At 40.4% G+C, this 20,256-nt stretch overlaps 1 protein-coding gene across 7 annotated transcripts in view; it reads left to right on the top strand.

The window, feature by feature from the left end:
• The window catches only part of KCNMA1 (potassium calcium-activated channel subfamily M alpha 1), an 841,792-nt gene that overhangs the window by 687,426 nt on the left and 134,110 nt on the right, over positions 1 to 20,256 (top strand). For 4 of the 7 annotated variants that reach the window (XM_084634497.1, XM_084634499.1, XM_084634503.1 and 1 more), the window contains exon 17: positions 17,923 to 18,009. In XM_084634497.1, coding sequence (XP_084490623.1) covers positions 17,923 to 18,009 — 87 coding nt within the window. Of the gene's footprint in view, positions 1 to 9,448; positions 9,461 to 17,922; positions 18,010 to 20,256 lie in introns of all 7 variants that reach the window. The other 3 variants (XM_084634500.1, XM_084634498.1, XM_084634502.1) reach the window with 1 other exon arrangement.

Here is a 20,256-nt window from a genome sequence, read left to right as displayed (position 1 = left end):
GAAGTGGAACATATTAGTCTAACCAGAAATGTAATCGTAGAAACCATTCATTTCTTACTTTTTAGAGTTTCTTGAGAATATTGGCTCCTAGAGTCATGCCCAAACTGAAGCAGAGAGATGAGAAAGCAAGACAGTGATCAGAATAACCGGATTTTAAGCATGGGGAGTCAGTATTGCATTCATTATTCACCAGTATTTTTTGTTGCTATTGATTGTGGTGAAAATATCAGACCTTTTCCTCCAATTCTAATGTCTTCAGCATTTAACTGGTCCTTAATTGGTAGTTTCTCTTCAGTGTGAATAGGGAAGCTGCCTATACCATGGAACCTGAAGCCAGCTTCTCACAGTTCTTGGGCAAGGGGTCCACAGTGGAGGTGTACAAATTAACTTTCCTCCTTGTTTTGTGAAACTTTTAAGAAGTTCTCCATAGTTCACATTCAATGGCAACAAAAATGTTCAGAGAAAAAAATCTTTAACTAGATGCCCTTGCTTCGACAACCAGTATAGCATGATGTTCCTGAGTCTGGAAACATTTTGAAGCTCCAGTACCAATTTTTTCAGGGCCAGTGAAAGGTTACTTCTTTGAGTAGTGTCCCTGTGGGTGCTCCACTTCAGGTGTGCATGTACCCCTGAAATTTTATCAGAAATTTTTGGTAGCAGCGCCTGTTCAGCCCATGCATACATCCTACACACACTTGTGCCCCATACCGAGGCTATATAAGGCTTCGCAGGCAAACCACACTCTGTTTCTTTTGAAGCTCCTTCAGCCAGAGGCAGAATTTAGTGTGCACCTGTTTCCTGTTTTATTAGTATTCTTAGCATTAATAGTTCTTAGAAGTAGTAGGTTTAGTATCTTATAGATGTTGGAACGCTTGTTCCCATTTGTTTTTCTCTTTTCTTTAAAAAAAAATATATATACATATTTTTGTTTGTTTGTTTTTCCCCTCTATTGAGGGGCCCTAAAATTTTTTCTTGTGTCTGGGGTGCTGGTCTCCCTGGGGTTTAAAAGGTGCCTCTCTTGTCAAGAAGTAATCCCCATCAGTGACGGGTACTCCCAGTGCATTTATTGTTTGAGAGATGCTCATATTCCCAGCACGTACAAGATCTACACTTCTTTTAAGGAAAGGTCACAAAAAACAGGGAAATAAAGTATAGGCTCTTAATAATGGAGCTAACTTTAAGACTGGCTTCTGACCAGATACAGAAAACCCACCTGTACAAGCTGTTAGTGCCCTGTCGACATTGAGATTACAGTCACTGAGAGCTTCCAAGGTGAAGATGGCATCAAAACCCTGGTCTCTGACAAGCTCTATGAGCGAGGTACCAACAACTGCGCTGGTGGTACCAAGAGTTTCCCACTCTAACATGAAGGAGGGGATAAGAGGAGAACAACAGCAAGTTCCTCCTTGAAGAAGATTCAGTCACTGGAGGCCCTGAGATGGCTGCTTGTGAGGCTCTGAGCACTTCAGGTACCATGAAGCACTTCAACTAAGTCCCATACTACTACTACTACTACTTTACTGCGGTAAAGGCCACAGCACCAAAGACTACTATTACCAAGAAAGTGGCGTCAGTGGAATGCACCATCCCCTTGGTACTCACATCAATGCCTCGGACAATGGCATCTAGAATGTCATCAGTGCCTATATCAAGTTCTGTTGTGCTCCTGGTATCACAGACATTCTGGTACCTGAATGAGCCTGAGTCTCCACTCCTTGTGACTTCTGGACACCTCTCCGTACTGAGGTCTGCTGAGTCACTGACTGTTCATGTTTCTGTGAGACCTACATCTTTCCTAACTTCTACTATCCATGAAGAGGGGTTGCCACCTCTCATACAATATGTGGAGGAGCATTCTGACTCAGACTCTGAACTTTCAGTTCAGGGCTCTCCACTTTATTTCAGAAGACATTATTCCCTGATGCAGATGCAACAAAGCAGGATATCAGACCCCTGCCTACAAATATTTGGGATCACCATTGTTGGATACCTTCCCCCACCATGGCTTTGGGTTCCCTCACTGGCCTTCCTGAGTAGCAGACTGTCTAAAGTGGTTCACGACCATAAGTGCCAACCCATGGAGAGACTGTCAGAAACAGGGCAGATACCCCAAACTGTTCGTATGTTCTATAATTCAATATTCCCAACCCAGTAACAAATGTGAACTGAAGCGCTATAATAGTCCTATCATAGAATCACAAACAGACTGAAATGCCCAGGAGGACTATCTTGCAACTGAGGCAAGCTAGACTTTGTAATAGTTGGTTGCTATATACCAAAGATCACTAAAGATTCAGGTGGCTTCCATTCCCGAGAGAACAGTCACTTACCTCAAATCAATTTGTACCTCAGATCTGACATCAGACAATGCTTGTAGCCAATCCTATAGTAAACTAACTAACGATTTATTAATTAGGAAAAAGAAATACAGGTTAAAGCAGACAAACAAATATACACGAATGAGTTACAGTCTGTGGTTCGAAAAGCTTACAGAATTGTAGCAATCTGTCAGCACTGAATGTCTTTTAGGGCTAACCCAGGTTCACTCTGGGGGTCTCTGCTTCTGTTTCATAGCTCCAGCCCTGTCAAAGTTCAAAAAGCAAAAGAGATGAAAAATTTTCTTGTTCACTATCTTTATGTCCTCCTTCCAGAATCAAAGCTGATGGGATGAGCCTTTTTCCATGTAGACCTCTACATGGGTGTGAAGGGGCAATTAACAAAGTCTTTGTATCGTGATGTCCCACAATGGCCCATTTTGTTTTGATGGCCTTTTTAATCAGCAGGAGACAATCTCATCTGACAGATCGATGGTTTTAGGGCAACCATTTTTTACAGTTATAAAGCAAAAACTTAAATCATGTGTTAAAGATATTATAAATGAGATTAATGCATGCAGCAATTTACAAGCATTTCATAAAATCTAAACACTAAACATATTGTTATAAGTTCAGTATCTATACTGACACACAGGCGAAAAGAGTGGTTTACAGCAATGAATTTCAGTCCTTGACAAGAGCTGGCACCTGGTTTGCCAGTGTCACACTGGGATCCTCGGGCAATGTACCACCAGCGATTTCAAGGGACCATGATTCCCAGGAACACAGAATCCCTTGTTCCTGGATACTACCCATCCATCCTCTCCACTCTGAGCCAAAGGAGACCTTGAAGGAGCAAGAGGCAAGGGCAGAGAAGGAGTTCCCCCCGGCCCCTTAAAATATTTCTTTGTCATCACCTGATGAGGCAGTAATGCCACAACTTCATTAGCCAAAAGACTTCAGGCAATTCCAGGACCTGATGAAAACAGGTTGCTGACACCCTGCAAATTCCCCTGGAAGAAGTCCAGGGTTCCCAGCACAGGCTTTTGGACATATAGCACAGTTCTACCACAGCACAGGCATCACTGCCAATTAATGAAGCCCTTTTTGAGCCAGCCAAAACTCCAGCAATGCCCCCCACCCATGCAAGTGGGCTGATTAAAAAAAAATACTACTTTCTGACCAGGGATTCTGAGTTTTTATTTTCTTGCCCAGTACCAAATTCTCTGGTAGTGGACACAGTCAATGAAAGGGGCAGACAACATACCACTTGTTATGATAGGGCCAGAAATGTCTAGACCTTTTTGGTTGTAAAAGCTACTTATCAGCAACCTCACAGTTCAGGCTACTGAACCACCAGGTGCTGAGGTCAAAATATGACCTACCTGGCCATTTGCCACAGGAACACTGAGAACAGTTTGAGCAGCATGATAAAGGATGTGTCCGCTCTTTGCAAAAATATCACTGCAGGCTTCACTCGATACAATGGACCCTACAGCTGGATCTATTTTCACAGCAGTAGTGATAAGACAAGCTTCCTGGTTTCAGTTGTCTAGATTCCTGTGGGAAGTACAATCTATAGTGGAAGGTTTACCTTTCAATGGCCACAAGCTCTTTGCAGACTCCACAGATGACTCGCTTCATACCTAAAGGACTTTAGGGCCACACTTTAGGTCTTTGGGGATATACACACCTGAAAATAAGAGAAAATTTAGCAGATCTCAGTCAGCACAGAGACCTCACACTGTTCGATTTTTTCCACCTTCCATAGGCCACCATAACCACTAGCTAAGAGATTGATATTTTCAAAGACGCAGCCTACAACTACATTGACTGTTTAATCCCAACCATCAACATCATCCATATGCCAATTTTGGTGGTTTGGTCAAGAGTCTAAGCCACCCACTGACCAGAATTTCTCAGGTGCTCTGCCTCTCTCTACTCTATTGACTATGGGAGGCTATAACGATGGACAAATGGGTATTGGAGGCCATTACATTGGGTTATACTATCCAATTTACCTTAATCCCGCCTCCCACCCCCCTTCCCTGTCCCTCTTCATGGACCCCTCTTACGATCAATTACTGACACAGGAGATCTCATTGCTCCTAAGTCTAGGAGACATAGAACCAGTTCCACTTCAACACAGGATAAAAGGTTTCATTCAATGTATTTTCTGATACCTAAGAAAAACAGGGATTGGAGGCTGATACTAGATCTCAGACCATTGAACAAGCATGTCAGACATCTGAAATTCAGAACGGTGTGTCCCTAGTAGCTATAATTCCCTCCCTGGAATTTGGGGACTGATTTGTGACCCTCAACTTCAAAGACGCTTATTTCCACATAACGATTAATCCCACTCAAAAAAGATTTCTTCATTTCACAGTCACAATTATTACAAGTATTGGGCCCTACCCTTTGGCCTGTCTTCCACCCCAAAGGGTGTTCTCAAAGATCACGGTGGTCATAGCTGCCTACCTCCATCATCTAGGAATAAGTCTTTCCCTACCTCAAGAACTGGCTCCTCAAGGGACAATGATATCAGGAGGCTTGGTTGACAGTTCAAACAACTTTACTATTCCAAAGTCTAGGCCTGCAGATAAATCTTGAGACATCGATTTTGACCTTACACAGCAAATTCTCTTTATAGGATAATTTTTAGATTTGATAATGGGCAGAATTTATCTCCCTCTCGACAGGTTCCTTGCTCTAAAGGACCTTATCTAAAGAGTGCAGCTGAGCCCTCAAGTTTCAGCAAGGCCATATCTGCAACTGCTGGGACACATTGCAGCTTGCATTTTTATGACACAGGTTGCATCCTTGATGTCTCCTGGAGAGGCATAGAACACTTTATGTACCCAATAAACACAGTCTGAACAAACAAATATCTGTATCCAGCTGGCTCCTTCAGTCAGACACCTGGTGGCAGAATCCTTCTAAGGTTTGTGCAGGAATCCTGTTCAACCAGAATCCTCCTATCATTGTGTTAACATCAGATGCTTCCTTCTTGGGATGGGGAGCACATTTAGGTCCTTACATAGACCAATGGAAATGGTCATGACAGGAACAATGCTTACTCATCAATATATTGGAGTTAAAAGTGGTCAGAACTGCTTGCCTTCACTTTCTTCCCCTACTCAAAAACAAGTCCATGAAGATCATGACAGACAATGTAGCTTTCATGTATTATATCAGTCATCAGCGGGGTGTGCGCTCCCCCGACACTGAACTGAAGCGATAAAGCTGGAACTGGTGCATAGCCAATCAGATAATCATCTGGGCTTCGTACCTTCCGGAAACACAAAACAACATGGCAAAGGACCTTAGCAGACATTTCTCCCTAAATTGCAAATGGGAGTTGGATTCTTGAGTCTTCAAAAAAAATTCCTAGCTTGAGAATGTCCACAGGTTGACCTTTTTGTCATGGCAGCCAACACACAGTACAGGAAATTCTGTTGCAGAGGGGGACTTGATCCCCAATCTCTAGGAGACATTCTCCTTATTACATGGACAAAAAGCCTTTTTTATGCATATCCTCCAACTCCATTGCCATTAAAGGTCCTCATCAAGATCAAGTAGGACCAAGCCAAGATCATTTTGATTGTGCAAACTTGGCAAAGACAAGTTTGGTTTCTTACTTCATTAAACTCACCTCTTGCCCTGCATGGTGGCTCCCAATCAAACCTCGACTATTGTCTCAGGATGCAGGTCAGACACTTCATCCCAATCTGAACATTCTGCAACTACAAACATGGTTCCTCAGTGGTTTTCCACTAGAGGCCACCTGTTCATCGGAAGTACAAAATGTACTTTTAAATAGCAGAAAGGGGTTTACCAGACTCACTTATCTTCAGAAATGGAGAAGATATAATCTTTGGTGCATCTGGTGCCATCTTTCACCTATCTAGTCATCTTGTTCCACAATCTTGAATTACCTGTTGGAATTGAAAATTTGAGGCCTTTCTGTGGTTCCATCCAAATTCATTTAGTGGCAATAACAGCTTTCCATGTGCCAGTAGTCGGTTTCTTAATATTTGGTCAGCTGAGCAGAGCAAGATTCCTGAAAGTCTTTGAGTCTTTTTCTGCAGATTACAGCCCCGACACTGCTTTGGGATCTCAACCTGGTTCTTAACCATCTCATGAAACAGCCCTTTGAGCCACTGGCTATGTGCTCACTATTACATCTGTCTATGGAGATGGCCTTTTTGGTGGCCATCACTTCTGCTTGAAGGTTTGCAGAGATGGGGGCTTTAATTGCAGGCCCTCCGTTTACTGTGTTCTCCAGGGGGAAGCTATCATTAGGACTCCATCCAAAGTTTTACCTAAGGTTTCTGCTGAGTTTCACATTAACCAAACTAGTCACCTTTTGTTTTGTTTTGTTTTTTCTCGAAGCCACATTGGCCTACCCAGGAGTCTATCTTCCATACATTAGATGTTAAGAGGGCATTAGCCTTTTACTTCAACAGAACTACGCCATTCAAGAAGACCCATAGACTCTTTGTTTCTATTGCAGATGGGTCAAGGGGGAGCCTCTGTTTCCACTCATTGACTTTCTATATGGATTTCTATATGCATTATTGCCTCTTATTGTTTTGCTGAGGTTCTGCCTCCCCTACAAGAGACTGTGTGCTCTACTAGATCATAGTCTATGTTGGCAGCCCACTCAAAGACATTCCAGTTGCTGAAATCTGCAAGGCTGCAATGTGGTCATTGATGCATATGTTTTCTGTCCATTGTGTCTTGGTTCACACTGCAAGATCAGATGCTGCAGTAGGTCACGCAATTCCTTCTTCACCGATGGACTCTGTTCCAAAACTCCCACCTCCTTAAGGGGTTACTCCTAGGGCAGGGGTGGCCAACCTGAGCCTGAGAAGGAGTCAGAATTTACCAATGTACATTGTCAAAGTGCCACAGTAATACATCAGCAGCCCCCCATCAGCTCCCACCCCCTTCCCCGCTTCCAGCACTTCTCACCCACTGGCAGCCCCGCTGATTTTAGTGCCTCCCCCTCCCTCCCACTCCCTCCCCGCACCTCCCAAACAGTTGTTTCATTGCGTGCAGGAGGCTCTGGGAGGGAGGGGAAAGGAGCGAGGGCACGGCAGGCTCAGGGGAAGGGGTGGAGTGGGGGCAGGGCCTGTAGCAGAGCCAGGGTTGAGCAGTGGGCACCTCCTGGCACATTGGAAAGTTGGCGCCTATAGCTCCAGCCCTGGAGTCGATGCCTACACAAGGAGACGCATATTAACTTCTGAAGAGCCGGATGTGGCTCCGGAGCCATAGGTTGGCCACCCCTGTGCTAGGGAGTCACCTGCAGTGGAGCACTCACAGGCATGCTACTTGAAGGAGAAGAAGAATTTACACAGCTTGTGTAGTAACACGAGTTCTTTGCGATTTGTGTCCCTGTGGCTGCTCCACTACCCACCCTCCTTCCCCTCTGCTTCGGAGCTACCTCTGTGGGACTTTGCGGTAGAGAAGGAAATGAGGGCAGTTCACTCAGGCGGCCTTATATAGCCTCGTTACGGGGTACAAGGATGTGCGGGGCTCATATGCAGGCCAAACGGGTACTGCTACCAAAAATCTCTGTTTAAAGGTGCACGGGCGCATGCACACCTGAAGTGGAGCACACACAGGGAGCCATGTCAAAGAATTACTCACTCTGTGCAGTGACTGGAAGCTCTCTTTGTGTACTAGTCTGGCACAACAAACCAGATGACAACATTTTTTGTCCCTGATTTCCATTATTATTTTTAATAATACATGTTATTTATCTGCTTTTATAAGCAAATTATACACCTGTTCCTATGGTGGCACAGAAAAACTCCCTTTGAAGTCAGTGATAGTTTTCCTGTGCAAGAACCATAGGATGAGACATACTATTGTACGCAGTTTTAAGAGACACATAGTGAAATCCTGGCCCCACTGTAATCAACAGCAAAGCTCCCATTGACTTCAGTAAAGCCACAATTTCAGCCATAGTGTAAACATCCATTTCCCTAAGCAATCATTTGCTGTGTACATATTTCATGATCCTTTTTTACCTTTGTTTCTTATTTTTTCACACTGAAATTTAAAGATGTATTTTATTTCATGAAGAATATGATTAAATTCTCTTTTTTAAATGAAGATCTTTAAAAAGGCTTTTCTTAAAAAAAAAAAAAAAAAAGAAACCCAATAGTTTATGCAAATCCAACTATAAATAATACAGCCATATACACATGGTGAATATAAAATATAATTTATGAAACAAAATGGTGAAACTATATAGACCATATTTTATGCTTCTTACAAATTCTTCATAATAAATCTAATGCATAATTATATTTTACCTTATGGAATTTGAAAAGTCACATAAAAACTGAACCTAACTGTAATATATTAAGAGATTGCTCAATTTAAAAATTTGATCCTGATTTGAAATCCACTACCATAGATCCGTGCACCTGTGCAGAATCTTACTTAAGTAAATGGAATTCCCTAGAGGTGCACTCTAGCTGATTCCACTGTCAGATCAAAATCTGAGTTAGCTGCTAGTGTATTTGAAATAACGTATTCTACTCTTGGGCTAATAATCCTGGATATGTTTGGTGTTAACATGCTTGAGAAACACTTCTTTAGATTTACTGTTGTTTCTATGATGTAGCCCCAAAGTTTATTTCTGAAATACTATTTCTTAAACCAGTTGCAGAAAGGCATCATCTCATGTGTTAAAAAAAAAATTAGTCCAAAGGGGCATGTAGAGAATCTGTCTGAGATCACGACAGAAAAAAAGTTATTGAATATTCACAAACCACATCAGTGCAAATTGCAAAGACACACACAGAATCCCCATCCTAATCTCTCAATGCCATTTGGAGTTTTCCATTGCCCCCCCCCCTTTTTTTTTCTTCCTGCAAGAGTAAGCAAGAATGAAGGCCTAACCAACATTCTTCCCTCATGCACCCTATGTTTTACTCCTCTGTTAAATATTCTCTTTGTCTCTCCATTTATTTGTCCTCATTCTCAGCAGAAAAACCTTTTTTTAATGTTATGGTCATTGAAGAATTTTCAATAAAGGGTTTTTTTGCTTTTGTTTTCTTGTCAGTTGATTTCTTATCGAAGTGTTTGATTTGCAATTTTTTTCTTGTCGTTTGCAGAAGCCGAAAGCGGTATGCCCTCTTCGTTACCTTTCCTTCCAACCTCAACCCTACCTTCACTCCTTCTAACTTCAGGACTAATTCCTTGCCAAGAACTCAGGAAGATAACACCTTTGTCTATCTTTCTCTCTATATATGTATATATATATATATGTATATATATATATAGTCATGTGTCTATGTGTGTGTGTATATATATATATATATATATACATATTTATATATGAGCCCCCAATTTCAAAGAGGAGAGAAATAGAATCATTTTGTTTCTTTATTGGTTCTTGTGACTCATGCACTAACTTCTTTGCAGGAATTATAAAATTAAATATAAGCATTAGACTTTTATTTTGTCGTGGAACCATTGATGTATCCAATTATTACATTTGGAAATCAAACTCGGTCTGCTGTTCACCGTCCTTTTTTTCTCTTTTTGTTAATTTATTTTGTATTGTGACATGTCCTCTGTGTCTACCAGTCTGTGTGCTGCCATTTTATCTCCATATTTACAACCTTATTAATAGCCTCTCTTCCCACAGAGTCTTTCTGTAAAATACAAGTTTTTACAATACAATACTTTGTGCTCTTGTAGTTTTGCCTCCCGTTAACAATGACCAAATGCCTGATTTTTTTGCATTGCTGATCCAGATTAATTCTAATACAGTACTCATTAAAGTTACCGTACTGTTCCAGTGAAGTACCTAGAGGTAGTTTATGCTGTATGTTCCTATTCATTTTATTACACGAGCTTTTATTGAAACAACTCAAATGAAAGAGTTTGCTTTGTTTGTTTTTTCTTTGTGTTGGCATGTTTTGCATATTCCTTTAATAACCACGTTACAGGCCTCATCTCTAGCCTACATTCCATTTTGTTGTTTTTGGTTTGAATGAAATAAACAGGGCGGGTCCTACCACATCCCTATTTTTTAACAACTTATCATAGTCTGACTCTTTGTGGTGTGCTTTGGAGACTTCTCATTGTCAAGACATATTTCAGTTTCCTACTTAATCACATACTCCAGCCTTAATTTCCACATTTGTTCTGTTGTGTGTATTCTGTGTGTTGTGCTTATTTTCTTTATAGTCAAACACTACTGGGCTTTTTGAGTCGATGTGTGAAAAGAGAGGTGGCTTCCTGTCAGTTTGGCATATTGATATGATCCAACTGCAGAGAAGTTACTGCAACACAGCATCTTCAAGGATCTGCAGTTGTTGCACCTCTACTTGGTTTCTTGCTTTTGAGTGTATTTACCTTGTGGTGAAGGCATGCTGATTCTGGCATGTTGAGCAGTGTGAAAAAGTGTGGTACGAAGTGCAGCTGCTTGCTCCCAGAATAAAATGCATTATGCTGCGGAATTCATTTATTTCCATTGTATTCCTAGTTGATTCACATCTTAAACCAAAAACACTAATTGAACTATTTTACAGTGTATTAATTTCAGTGCAATTATTGAACTAGTTCGTGCTAGCACATCCCTGGTAAAGTACCTTATGCACGCATGGCACACTTAGTAGTCATTAAGAACTTCATTCCTGGGAGCAACACTTTGTGATTCTGTTTGCTTGTAGTAGCTAAGCTTTCATATACTGTAGCATGTAATGTTGCAATGTGTCTTTTGCCTTGTATCCTTTTTAGTGTCATAATAGAATTTTCTATGTATAGCTATATGGAATTTGTACTCATGTCAGTCATAGAGCCCAGAAGAAAGAAGCAATGCCTATGAGTTACAAGCGGTGTGCAGCTGGTATTCACACAGATCCCACACGCTGGTTTGTGCACCTACCCTCACACGTGCTTTCAAAATATATTCTGAAAAGCCATAATGGTTCAAATTAAATCTATAATTTATAGTTGTTTTCATGACATGGCACAATTAAGGAGGCCATTGCACTAATATTGTGCATTTCATCTGGGCACAGCATGAACCAGTATAAAATGGTAGCTGTGTTTATATGTGTGATAGCTATAGTCAATAACATCCCATTATCTCGTTTCAGTTAATATGAGTATTATAATATGACTATTATAATATGTGACTGATTAATATATTAGAGTTACTATTTTAGTTGCATGGGGAATGGTACAGTACATCTACCCCAAGGTTTAAACCAGAGTTGTCATGGCCTTTTGTCATTGATTTAGTTCAAAGTTTGCCATTTTTGCTTCATTGAGTTAAAAAATGGACCCATATTTTTAGACTGGGATCAATGGCAGTTAGGAGTGTATCTGAAAAATATGAAGAGGAATATCGCTGGGTCAGAACAGGTCCCTTGGCATGGATCTCCACAAGTGTTGTGTTATTTATTTATGTGTACATATTACATGTTACACTGTGAGGTTAGATATTAGCAATTAGGGATTAAATTTTCAGAAGTGCCTAAGTCACTTAGAAGAATAAATCCCATTTTCCAAAGCTTCTAAGTTACTTAGTGCTTTTGCAAATTTATCCTAATGAAAGTAAAACATAAAGTGCTAATAACACTGTAGAATGAGACATAGTTTGGCTCATGCTGTGGGAGTTTCCCAACAAAGCTCTACCAATACACCTCCATCCTGACCTACATCATCCCTTTGTCTTCCAGTCTTGGGGCTCCACACAAGGTTCCTGTAAAGGTGCCTTGCCTTGATCTGCTGTCCTCTCTGCTATTTCCATCCTGGTTTCCATCTTCCAATGCATCTTAAACTAATTCCTGTCCTGTGTCATCCCTGGTAATGGAGTTTGAGGTCTTTCCTGAACAAATCTGACAGTCACACCAGACTTGGAGGTAGCTTTGTGATATGGAACCATTGCCCAGTGTAGGGACTCAAACTTGTGTTCATTTGTGATCTGAGCAGAGGCTTCACTTGGGCAAAAGGCCAACAAATGAATGCACTATGACACGTTCTTTTTCATAAATTCATTTTCAATAACTATGTGCAAACTAATATATAGAACTCAATAGAAATGCAGACAACAAATCTTATGGTTCACTTTTTCTATGAGTGAGACTGAAGATAGCTGGACAGTATGGGAAGATAGAAAAAGTTTTCTCTTCCTTCTCAAATGTGTGAAAGAGGGTTTTTCAATATATATTCTAATAGCATAACAAAAAATTATCTCATAGTAAGCTTTCTACCAAGTCAAGTAATTGAAAGAAACTATTCTCACCAAAAAGTGGCTGGTCACTTTTTCACAATGATAATTTGTAAACTGAAATTCAGGCCATCCCATGCCTGGCGTAGACATCAGACAATGTGACAGTAGTAAAGATGAGCACCCGAAGAAAGTCTCACAGGTATTTATAAAAGCAGTACTAGATTTTGATACCTGTAGAGAAGGCATTTATACAAGAAACAATATCATGCACACATACTGTATTTAATATTTTATGCAAATCACTGTATTGATACACTGTGTAACCAGTCCTATCCACATAAAGTGAGAGGTAATATATGCATGGTTTATGGTCTGTTACTGTGACTGTGAGCTATTAGGATATTTTCTGGTGAGTTTCTACTTAGATACCGGCAGTGGATGGTTTGTACATTTAAAACACCAAAACAGAAACTATGTGGTTCTCAATATAACACCCCAGAAGCTACTCTCGTATATCTCCTTCTCATGTAGGTACTTGTAGACCACAACCAAGTCATGTCTTAACCTTCTCTTGGAAAAACTAAATAGACTGAACAGTACACAGTATTCCAGTAATATTCTCATTACCCTATCCATTTCCCCCCTTGATAGTCTCCTGCTTGTACATCCAAGGATTGTTCTAGCCCTCTTAACTACTGCATCACACTGGGAGTTCCTGTCCACTTGTTACCTGCCATGACTCTAAATCCTTTAGAGAGTCACTGCATTCAAGGATATGCTTCCTCATCTTGTAAATGTGACCTACATTCTCTGTTGCTAGATTTATGACCTTGCATTTGGCTGTATTAAAATGCAGGTTATTCAAATTAACCCACTTTACCAAGTGACCCAGATTATACTAGAGTAAAAGTTTTCAAACTATGGTCTGTGGGCTACAGAGAAATTGCTTGTGGTCCATGGAGAATTGACTGGTCACATGATACTGCCTCCTTCTCCCTATTTTCGACTGCTAAATTGCATTAAACCGCAGCTAAAAATATATTAAATATTTTTCTAATATTTGTTTTCTATGTAAAGATCCAACAACAGCTGCCACATGACCCACACATTTATGAATGGTAGGGCAGGTTGTTCATGAGAGAATCTTTGTATTGAGATGTGGTCCATGTTGTGAAAAAAATTGAGATTCCCTATGCCAGAGGAATATACTCCTGAAAGTGAGGTCTGCCAAAGAAGCTACATATCAGAAGTGTTCTAGCTAGTTGCTTCTTCATTAGAGCCAAAGCTAACCTAACCTGGAAATATAATAAAATAGGGAAATTCGATTCTCTCTTTAAAAGTTCAAAATTATATAACGTTCCTTGTCTGATTTAATAGGTTGGTATTAGATTAAAAAATGATCAAATGACTTTGCGATATCAGTGTATATTTGGAAAAATCAGGAGATGTTCATTTTTCCTAGCATTGTTCCAGTGCATGGCATATAATGCATTTCATAGTTTGTTCCATTCACTGCTATTCACTCTGTGTAAAAGACTAGGGATACCGAAGGGAGATGTTGAGACTAGATGAAGTTCTGGTAGAAGTCTTCCTCTTCTACAGCCCCAAGATTACTATACCACACATCTTCTCCTCTGTTGAGACACACAGTAATTCAAAAAGTTGGTATTATCATGGGCTTGTTATTCAGATACATGTCACTGTGATGATGATGAAGTTATTGTGAAGTTCCCAGTTCTTTTTTTCCCAAGTCTCTCAAAAATCTTTTACTCCTTACCTACTTGAATCAATCCTTAGCATCACTAGCCTGAGCTATGTTTTGATAGCTTTTTGAAGATAGCAGTCCCATCAGAAATACCTTCTTTTAGTTGCTTTTATAAGTCATGCAAACTGGGTAGAACTTGCTTGTGAGTAGCTGATGCTTGTATTGCCTGTACGTCAGAGTGTGAGAATAAAATCAAATCTGCATGAGCCTCTGCTGTTATTTATTGTTAATAACACTGATAAGACAGATTTCTTCTTATTCCCATCACATACACAGTCACAAATCCTTATTTTGTGGTTATGACCCAGTGCAGTACAAGATCTTCTGTCAGATATGAAATCAGTTTGTGTGAGTTAGTATTAGACATATATATTAAAGGTGAAACTGGCCACCTAAAGTAAGTTTGCCTGGAACTTCCCGTTAGAAGACCCTGTTTGCAGGTGCTTGTCACCTTGATAAATTTTTACTGTTTGGGAGAAAATTTTCTATACTGGGTGTCTGCCTCAGGCTCATCAATTTCCAAGAATGAGATTAAGGAAAAAATACGTTCTTTTGCTCATTAAAAACATTTTTACAGCCATTTCATCTAGCATCGCCATGCTTTGGAACAAGGGCTTGATATTTGTTATAGGGTTTACTGATGTGTCAGGGGTATACCTTTCACTCTTTCTTTGAAAAAACACACAGATTTATTAACATTTGAAAAATCCATTTGCACATGGTCAGTAGAAATTTGTTACCATTTGGCAGCTGAATTCTGAGATTATTCCATCTGAGCATGCTCCATCCCAGGACTGTCAGGGCTATGTAGGACTTTCTCTGAATTGCTTCTTTTAGCTTCTGTGGCTTCTTTGACACTGGATACCAGTATTGAGAGCAGACAAAATGTCACTCTTGTGTTCTTATTGTCCCCACTTCCCCTCTCCCACTGCTGGCATCCTGGCAGTATGGAGGAGTAAGCAACCTGACTCAAATGCAGAGGGCCCAAGAACTTGATGTTGCAGGGAGGAGAGTCGTTTAGGATAAGGAACCTCGGGTGGGAAGGCTGGGAGTGGGGAAGAATGAGTGGGGCTGGCTGGGCAAGCAGACTGTGACTGAGATGAAGAGTGTGGGAGTTGGAGACTGGGACCGGCTAGGATGAGGAATTAAGGGCAAAACTAAGACGAGCTGTGAGGAAGAGATAGGACAGGGACAGGCTTGAGAGGGTGGGCAGAATGGGTCAGGTTTGGGTGGGACAGGAGAAGAAAGGTCTGTGACCACAAGGGAACACTCCCCTCCAGAATCTGGAATAGAACCCATGATTCCTGAGTCTCCATATTTTTTGTGTTAGCAAATATCTGTGAAACCCAGCCATTGGCAAAGTGTGTGTCTCATCCACCTCTAGTGGATGACAACTTACGTTTGCTGTCAGTTTCTCTGTTAGCTTGAGTAGCAGAGGTCTGTGCAGTAGTTCTAAAGGTTCCAGCCTTGCAGGTGTCAATATGATTCCATGTGATGGAATTTCTGATTTTTTCAGTTTGCCTTTTTAAAACCTAGAAAATTGTATTAACCCCTCGGACCTCCCAAGTTAAAAAAAACATTGAAGTTGCTAAGTCAAGCTCTCAGCAATGAGGAAATGTCAGATTTAAGGTTGCTTGTGCATCTTTAATTCAGTCCCCTTGTGCATATGTATTATGATACAGTCTTTAATTACCTACTTTTTTCAGGACCTCTTGCCTCTTTCATTGCAGAGGATGGACTGTATTTTAGCAACAAATTGGGGTTGTGTAGTGATGGAGGCTATTGTCTGTAGGATCCGAGCCTTGTTTGTTGCAGAAGTAGGAGCTGTGTCGTTAATGAGGCAAAGGCGACTTTGTACATATAAAGTGCTATAAAATGCTAAGTATTCTGAAAAATCAGGCTGTTTAGGAAGTACTCAGATACTGTAGTGCTGAAAAACCCATGAGCCAATGAATAACTCTGTATATAGAGCAGGGTTTCCTGCACAGGGCCACAGGTCGAGCAATAAGGATAAAACAAACTATTGAATAGCTTTTTGTTCACTGAGCATCATCCATCCTATGCAGCGAATGAGGGAGGGGTCCTGAGCTACAAATAATATATGATTGTGACAATGAGGACAATGTATCATAAAACATATTCCCAAGGGGCTGAATTAAGGTTGCACAGGCAGCCTTAAATCTGACATTACCTAACTTCTAAATGCTGATTTTGCAAGCTTAATATTCTTGTCACATAGGACTTTTAACGTGTAGAGATATATGTGTGTGTGTGTATAAGTATATGTGCAGATGCACCCGCACAAGTACATACACATTCAGTATATAAAATACAGTATATGAAAATGTTCTGCATTTGACGAAAACATTCTATACTTACCAGCATTATCCAACTCAACAATTTATCAGTAACTAAGAGTATCTAAACATTTGATCCTATATTTTTCCCCAAATAATAAGGCTACAAATCTTTAGCATTGCATGTACTTGCAATGTTAGCACCTGATGTCCATTCATATATACATCTTCTCTCTTGCTACTTTGGCATCTTTCCTAAAAGTCAGTGTCTGATAAGCCTGAAAACATCATAGTTTCTTTTAGTCCTTGTGTACTGTAAGGCATATGTACTCTTATTACTCTTTAACTTACAAAGATTAAACTTGACCGAAAAACAAAAAAAAAGTGAAACATTTGACAAGCTTTAGTAAGTGTTTTGTCAAGTTAAGAGCTTAGTTATATTACACTTCAAAGTAAAACAAGATGAAGAATAATTATATCTACCTGGTACCTTATAATATTGCCTGAACCAAAAATACTCTGGTGCTAAATCTTTGACAATACAGCAGATATGTTTCACATAAGCAGAGATCAACACACACCATGTTAACTTACAATTTCCTCCATCAAACTGACTTGCAGTCACTCTGTTAGGGTGGCTCGATTATTTTATTACCAGGGGCTGCATAGCAATGTTTTTTTAAAAATGTTATATTAATTTTATGTTTTCCTTAGTAATAATGACTGGTTGTCTTGTACCATTCCCTTTGAGTGTATGTGTGTATTTATTATATTATGTATAATAATATAATATATACAGATAGGGGTCCCATTATTTCTCATTTCAAAAGAAATTGGCACAAAGATGTTTAAAATGGTTTAATTTGACAAATGACTCTTTGTACTGGTATCAAGTGGTGGTTTCCTTGGAGGATCTCTTCCCTTTTCACCATATCATGAACTTTTCCATCAGCCTGAATAATAGCGTAAGAAAGCTAAACTGCTCCGCTTCACATATGGTTTTTCTGAGATGCTCTTTTTGCTTTGTTTTGGTAAAAGATGCTAATTATTTGATGGCTAGAACAGTAGTGACTTAAGAGCTGAAATGGTGATATGATTTTAAGGGAAGATACATGGTAGTTACAAATTTAAGTTCTGTAATGATACCCATTGTTGATGTTTAAGCGGTGATCTGATTGGAAATGTCAAAGAAGAAAATGACTTTAAATTTCCTTATAGCCTTTCCTGACTAGTGGGTCCCCTAGAATAAAACAAAAATAGAGCATTTTGGAGCACTTAATTAAAAGTGATATAAACTCATAGCTTTGTCTTTTTGTTTGTTTGTGTTTTATTGAGCAGTATATTAATCAATCCTGGAAACCATGTCAAGATTCAAGAAGGTACTTTAGGATTCTTCATTGCAAGTGATGCCAAAGAAGTGAAAAGGTAATTTGTTTATTGCATCTCTTTAATTAAAAAATGCAGCCTCTTCCTTGTTTTATTCTTTACATTTAGAGCTTCGCCCCAACTCCCATAGAAGTGAGCAAAAGGATTCACATTTCTTCAGTGGGGGTTGAATTGGACCAAATTCTGCCTTCAGTATGTACATGCCTCTCTTTTTGGACTCTTTCCCATGGCGAAAAAACTTTAACTGAAATAAAATGACATAATAATTTTGCAGAACCTATGAAAAAGAACCAAAGAGAGAAAAGTTAAGTTAGCAGGGTTTTTAACCTCAAAAAGCCCACTTTGGCTATGGGCCAGTTTATCTACTGTTGTAATGTAATTGACCCTAATGGAGTTAGTTGAGCAGATAATGGGGTCCCTAGTTTTGGCCTAAGATTTAGGTGTTCAGAGAAATTCTTTTATATAGGGTCAGTTTCATCAACCGCAACAAATATTTGTTGTGGGCAAACTCAGCAGTGTTCATTCAGCATTACATTGATGGTATGACATCCCCTTGTTACTATTCTTGATGAGAACTATATACTATGTAGGCACATAATAATGAATCAAACTAAAACAGACCAGTACTTCCCATCCAATGTGGGCTACTTTACCTGTTTAGCAGACTAAGAACTTGGCTGTATCAGTGAGGTTAGGGTTTGGATTAATTCAAGCTACAGTTATACAAGAAAACTTTGGTCTCATGCCTAGCAGCCCACCAAGGGGTGTCATTATTAGACCCCAGTGCACACCCAGTGTCTCGTGATTATGAAGTCTTTAGAAAGATAAAGCGATGTCAGAAAATAATTTCTAAGATAAAGAAATAACTTTTAAAAACATTTGGAAGATAAATACATTTTTAAAAAGCTAAAAAAGTAATTTGTTGCCTGGTCATCCCTCCCAAACGTGTGTTACTCCAAAATGAAAAAGAAGACACTCCAATGTGCAAGAAATAGAGTTGGCTGCAATTATTATTTTTTAAATCATGTTGAACTTGAGATCAAGAATCAGATTGTTATCTCAGAACTAGCCACCTTCTCCCTCCATAACCATTCCATCTTTTAGGCCATAAAGACTTTCTTCCAAGGTGCAGCTGTGCCCATCCAAACAGTAGGAAGCTGTCTCCCAGAACCATCATCCCCTCTTCAGCCATATTGTGTTAGTCAATCCACAAGGGCAGGTCCCATATCTGTAAACAGTACAGAGGTCTAACCTCCTCCTCCTCCTCCTGCTTTTACCACAGATTCCTGGGTTCTTGCAGATATACCTGCTCTGATTCTGGCTCATAGATATCAGGCCAGTGAACACCTGTTAAACTCCAGGGCCCCTTCCATCCAGCTGCAACATGTCAGAATTATTATAAACATTCCAACCTCCAGCTGCCTGCAAACAAAAACCCAGTTCTGCCAAATGATACCTGTGGGTTCCATCAATGTCAAATGGCACAGAAGTGATGCACTGAGAGAGGTGAAAATCATCCCTTAACTAAGCCTACTCTGCCGAAGAAGGAACATTCTTTTCCAACTCCAAAGCTAGCAGTCTCTGCGAGCCAGGGAATACCACCTACTCCCAGCAAATTTGCTCCTTCCCAAATTAACATTCCCCAACAGCCAAGCCAACCACAGAGGGAGAAGGGGCAGCTCCTCTGGTCTCCCTCCCCTTGTAGCTGGCCTCTAATGGAAAGTCTCCTAATTTGCACAGGTGCCAGTGAGAGTAGAATTAGGCCCTTTGTGTCTCCTTCCTGATCTGTAAAATGGACAGAATAATACTGAGGTATCTCAAAGGGATGACATGCAGATTGTTCAGTGCTATACTAGTGCTGCATATCCCAAGAGCTAAATTATTGATTTAAGCCCCAGCCCTGCAAGATGCATGACTCCAACAGATGCTCACAGTTTCCTCATCTCCCTTACACCAATTTTAGACTGAGGTAAGCATGTCGACGTCAGTCTTGTTACTCCTCAAAAGGGCACTACGTGCATTCTTGCCGGTGTAACGTGGTGGCCTGCCCTTGGGCTGGAGAGCCTGGGGCTAAGCCATGCCTGATCACACCTGAGGGGAATCAAGCAGTCCCAGGCTAAAAGATAGCAGGAAGCTGCAGTAGGAGGGGGCTGAGAGAATAACTGAGCCTGACATTAAGCAGAAGAAAGCTGTCCAGACAGTGGTCCTGGGAAACACCATGCCCAAGAAGCAGGGCGGAGTCTGACAGACAGACCCTTTGGGAGCAAGGGGCTGTGCCAAGCTGAA

Source organism: Lepidochelys olivacea (assembly GCF_965140295.1).
Source record: "Lepidochelys olivacea isolate rLepOli2 genome assembly, chromosome: 7".
NCBI lineage: Eukaryota > Metazoa > Chordata > Testudines > Cheloniidae > Lepidochelys > Lepidochelys olivacea.
This window is presented reverse-complemented; position numbering and strand designations above follow the sequence as displayed.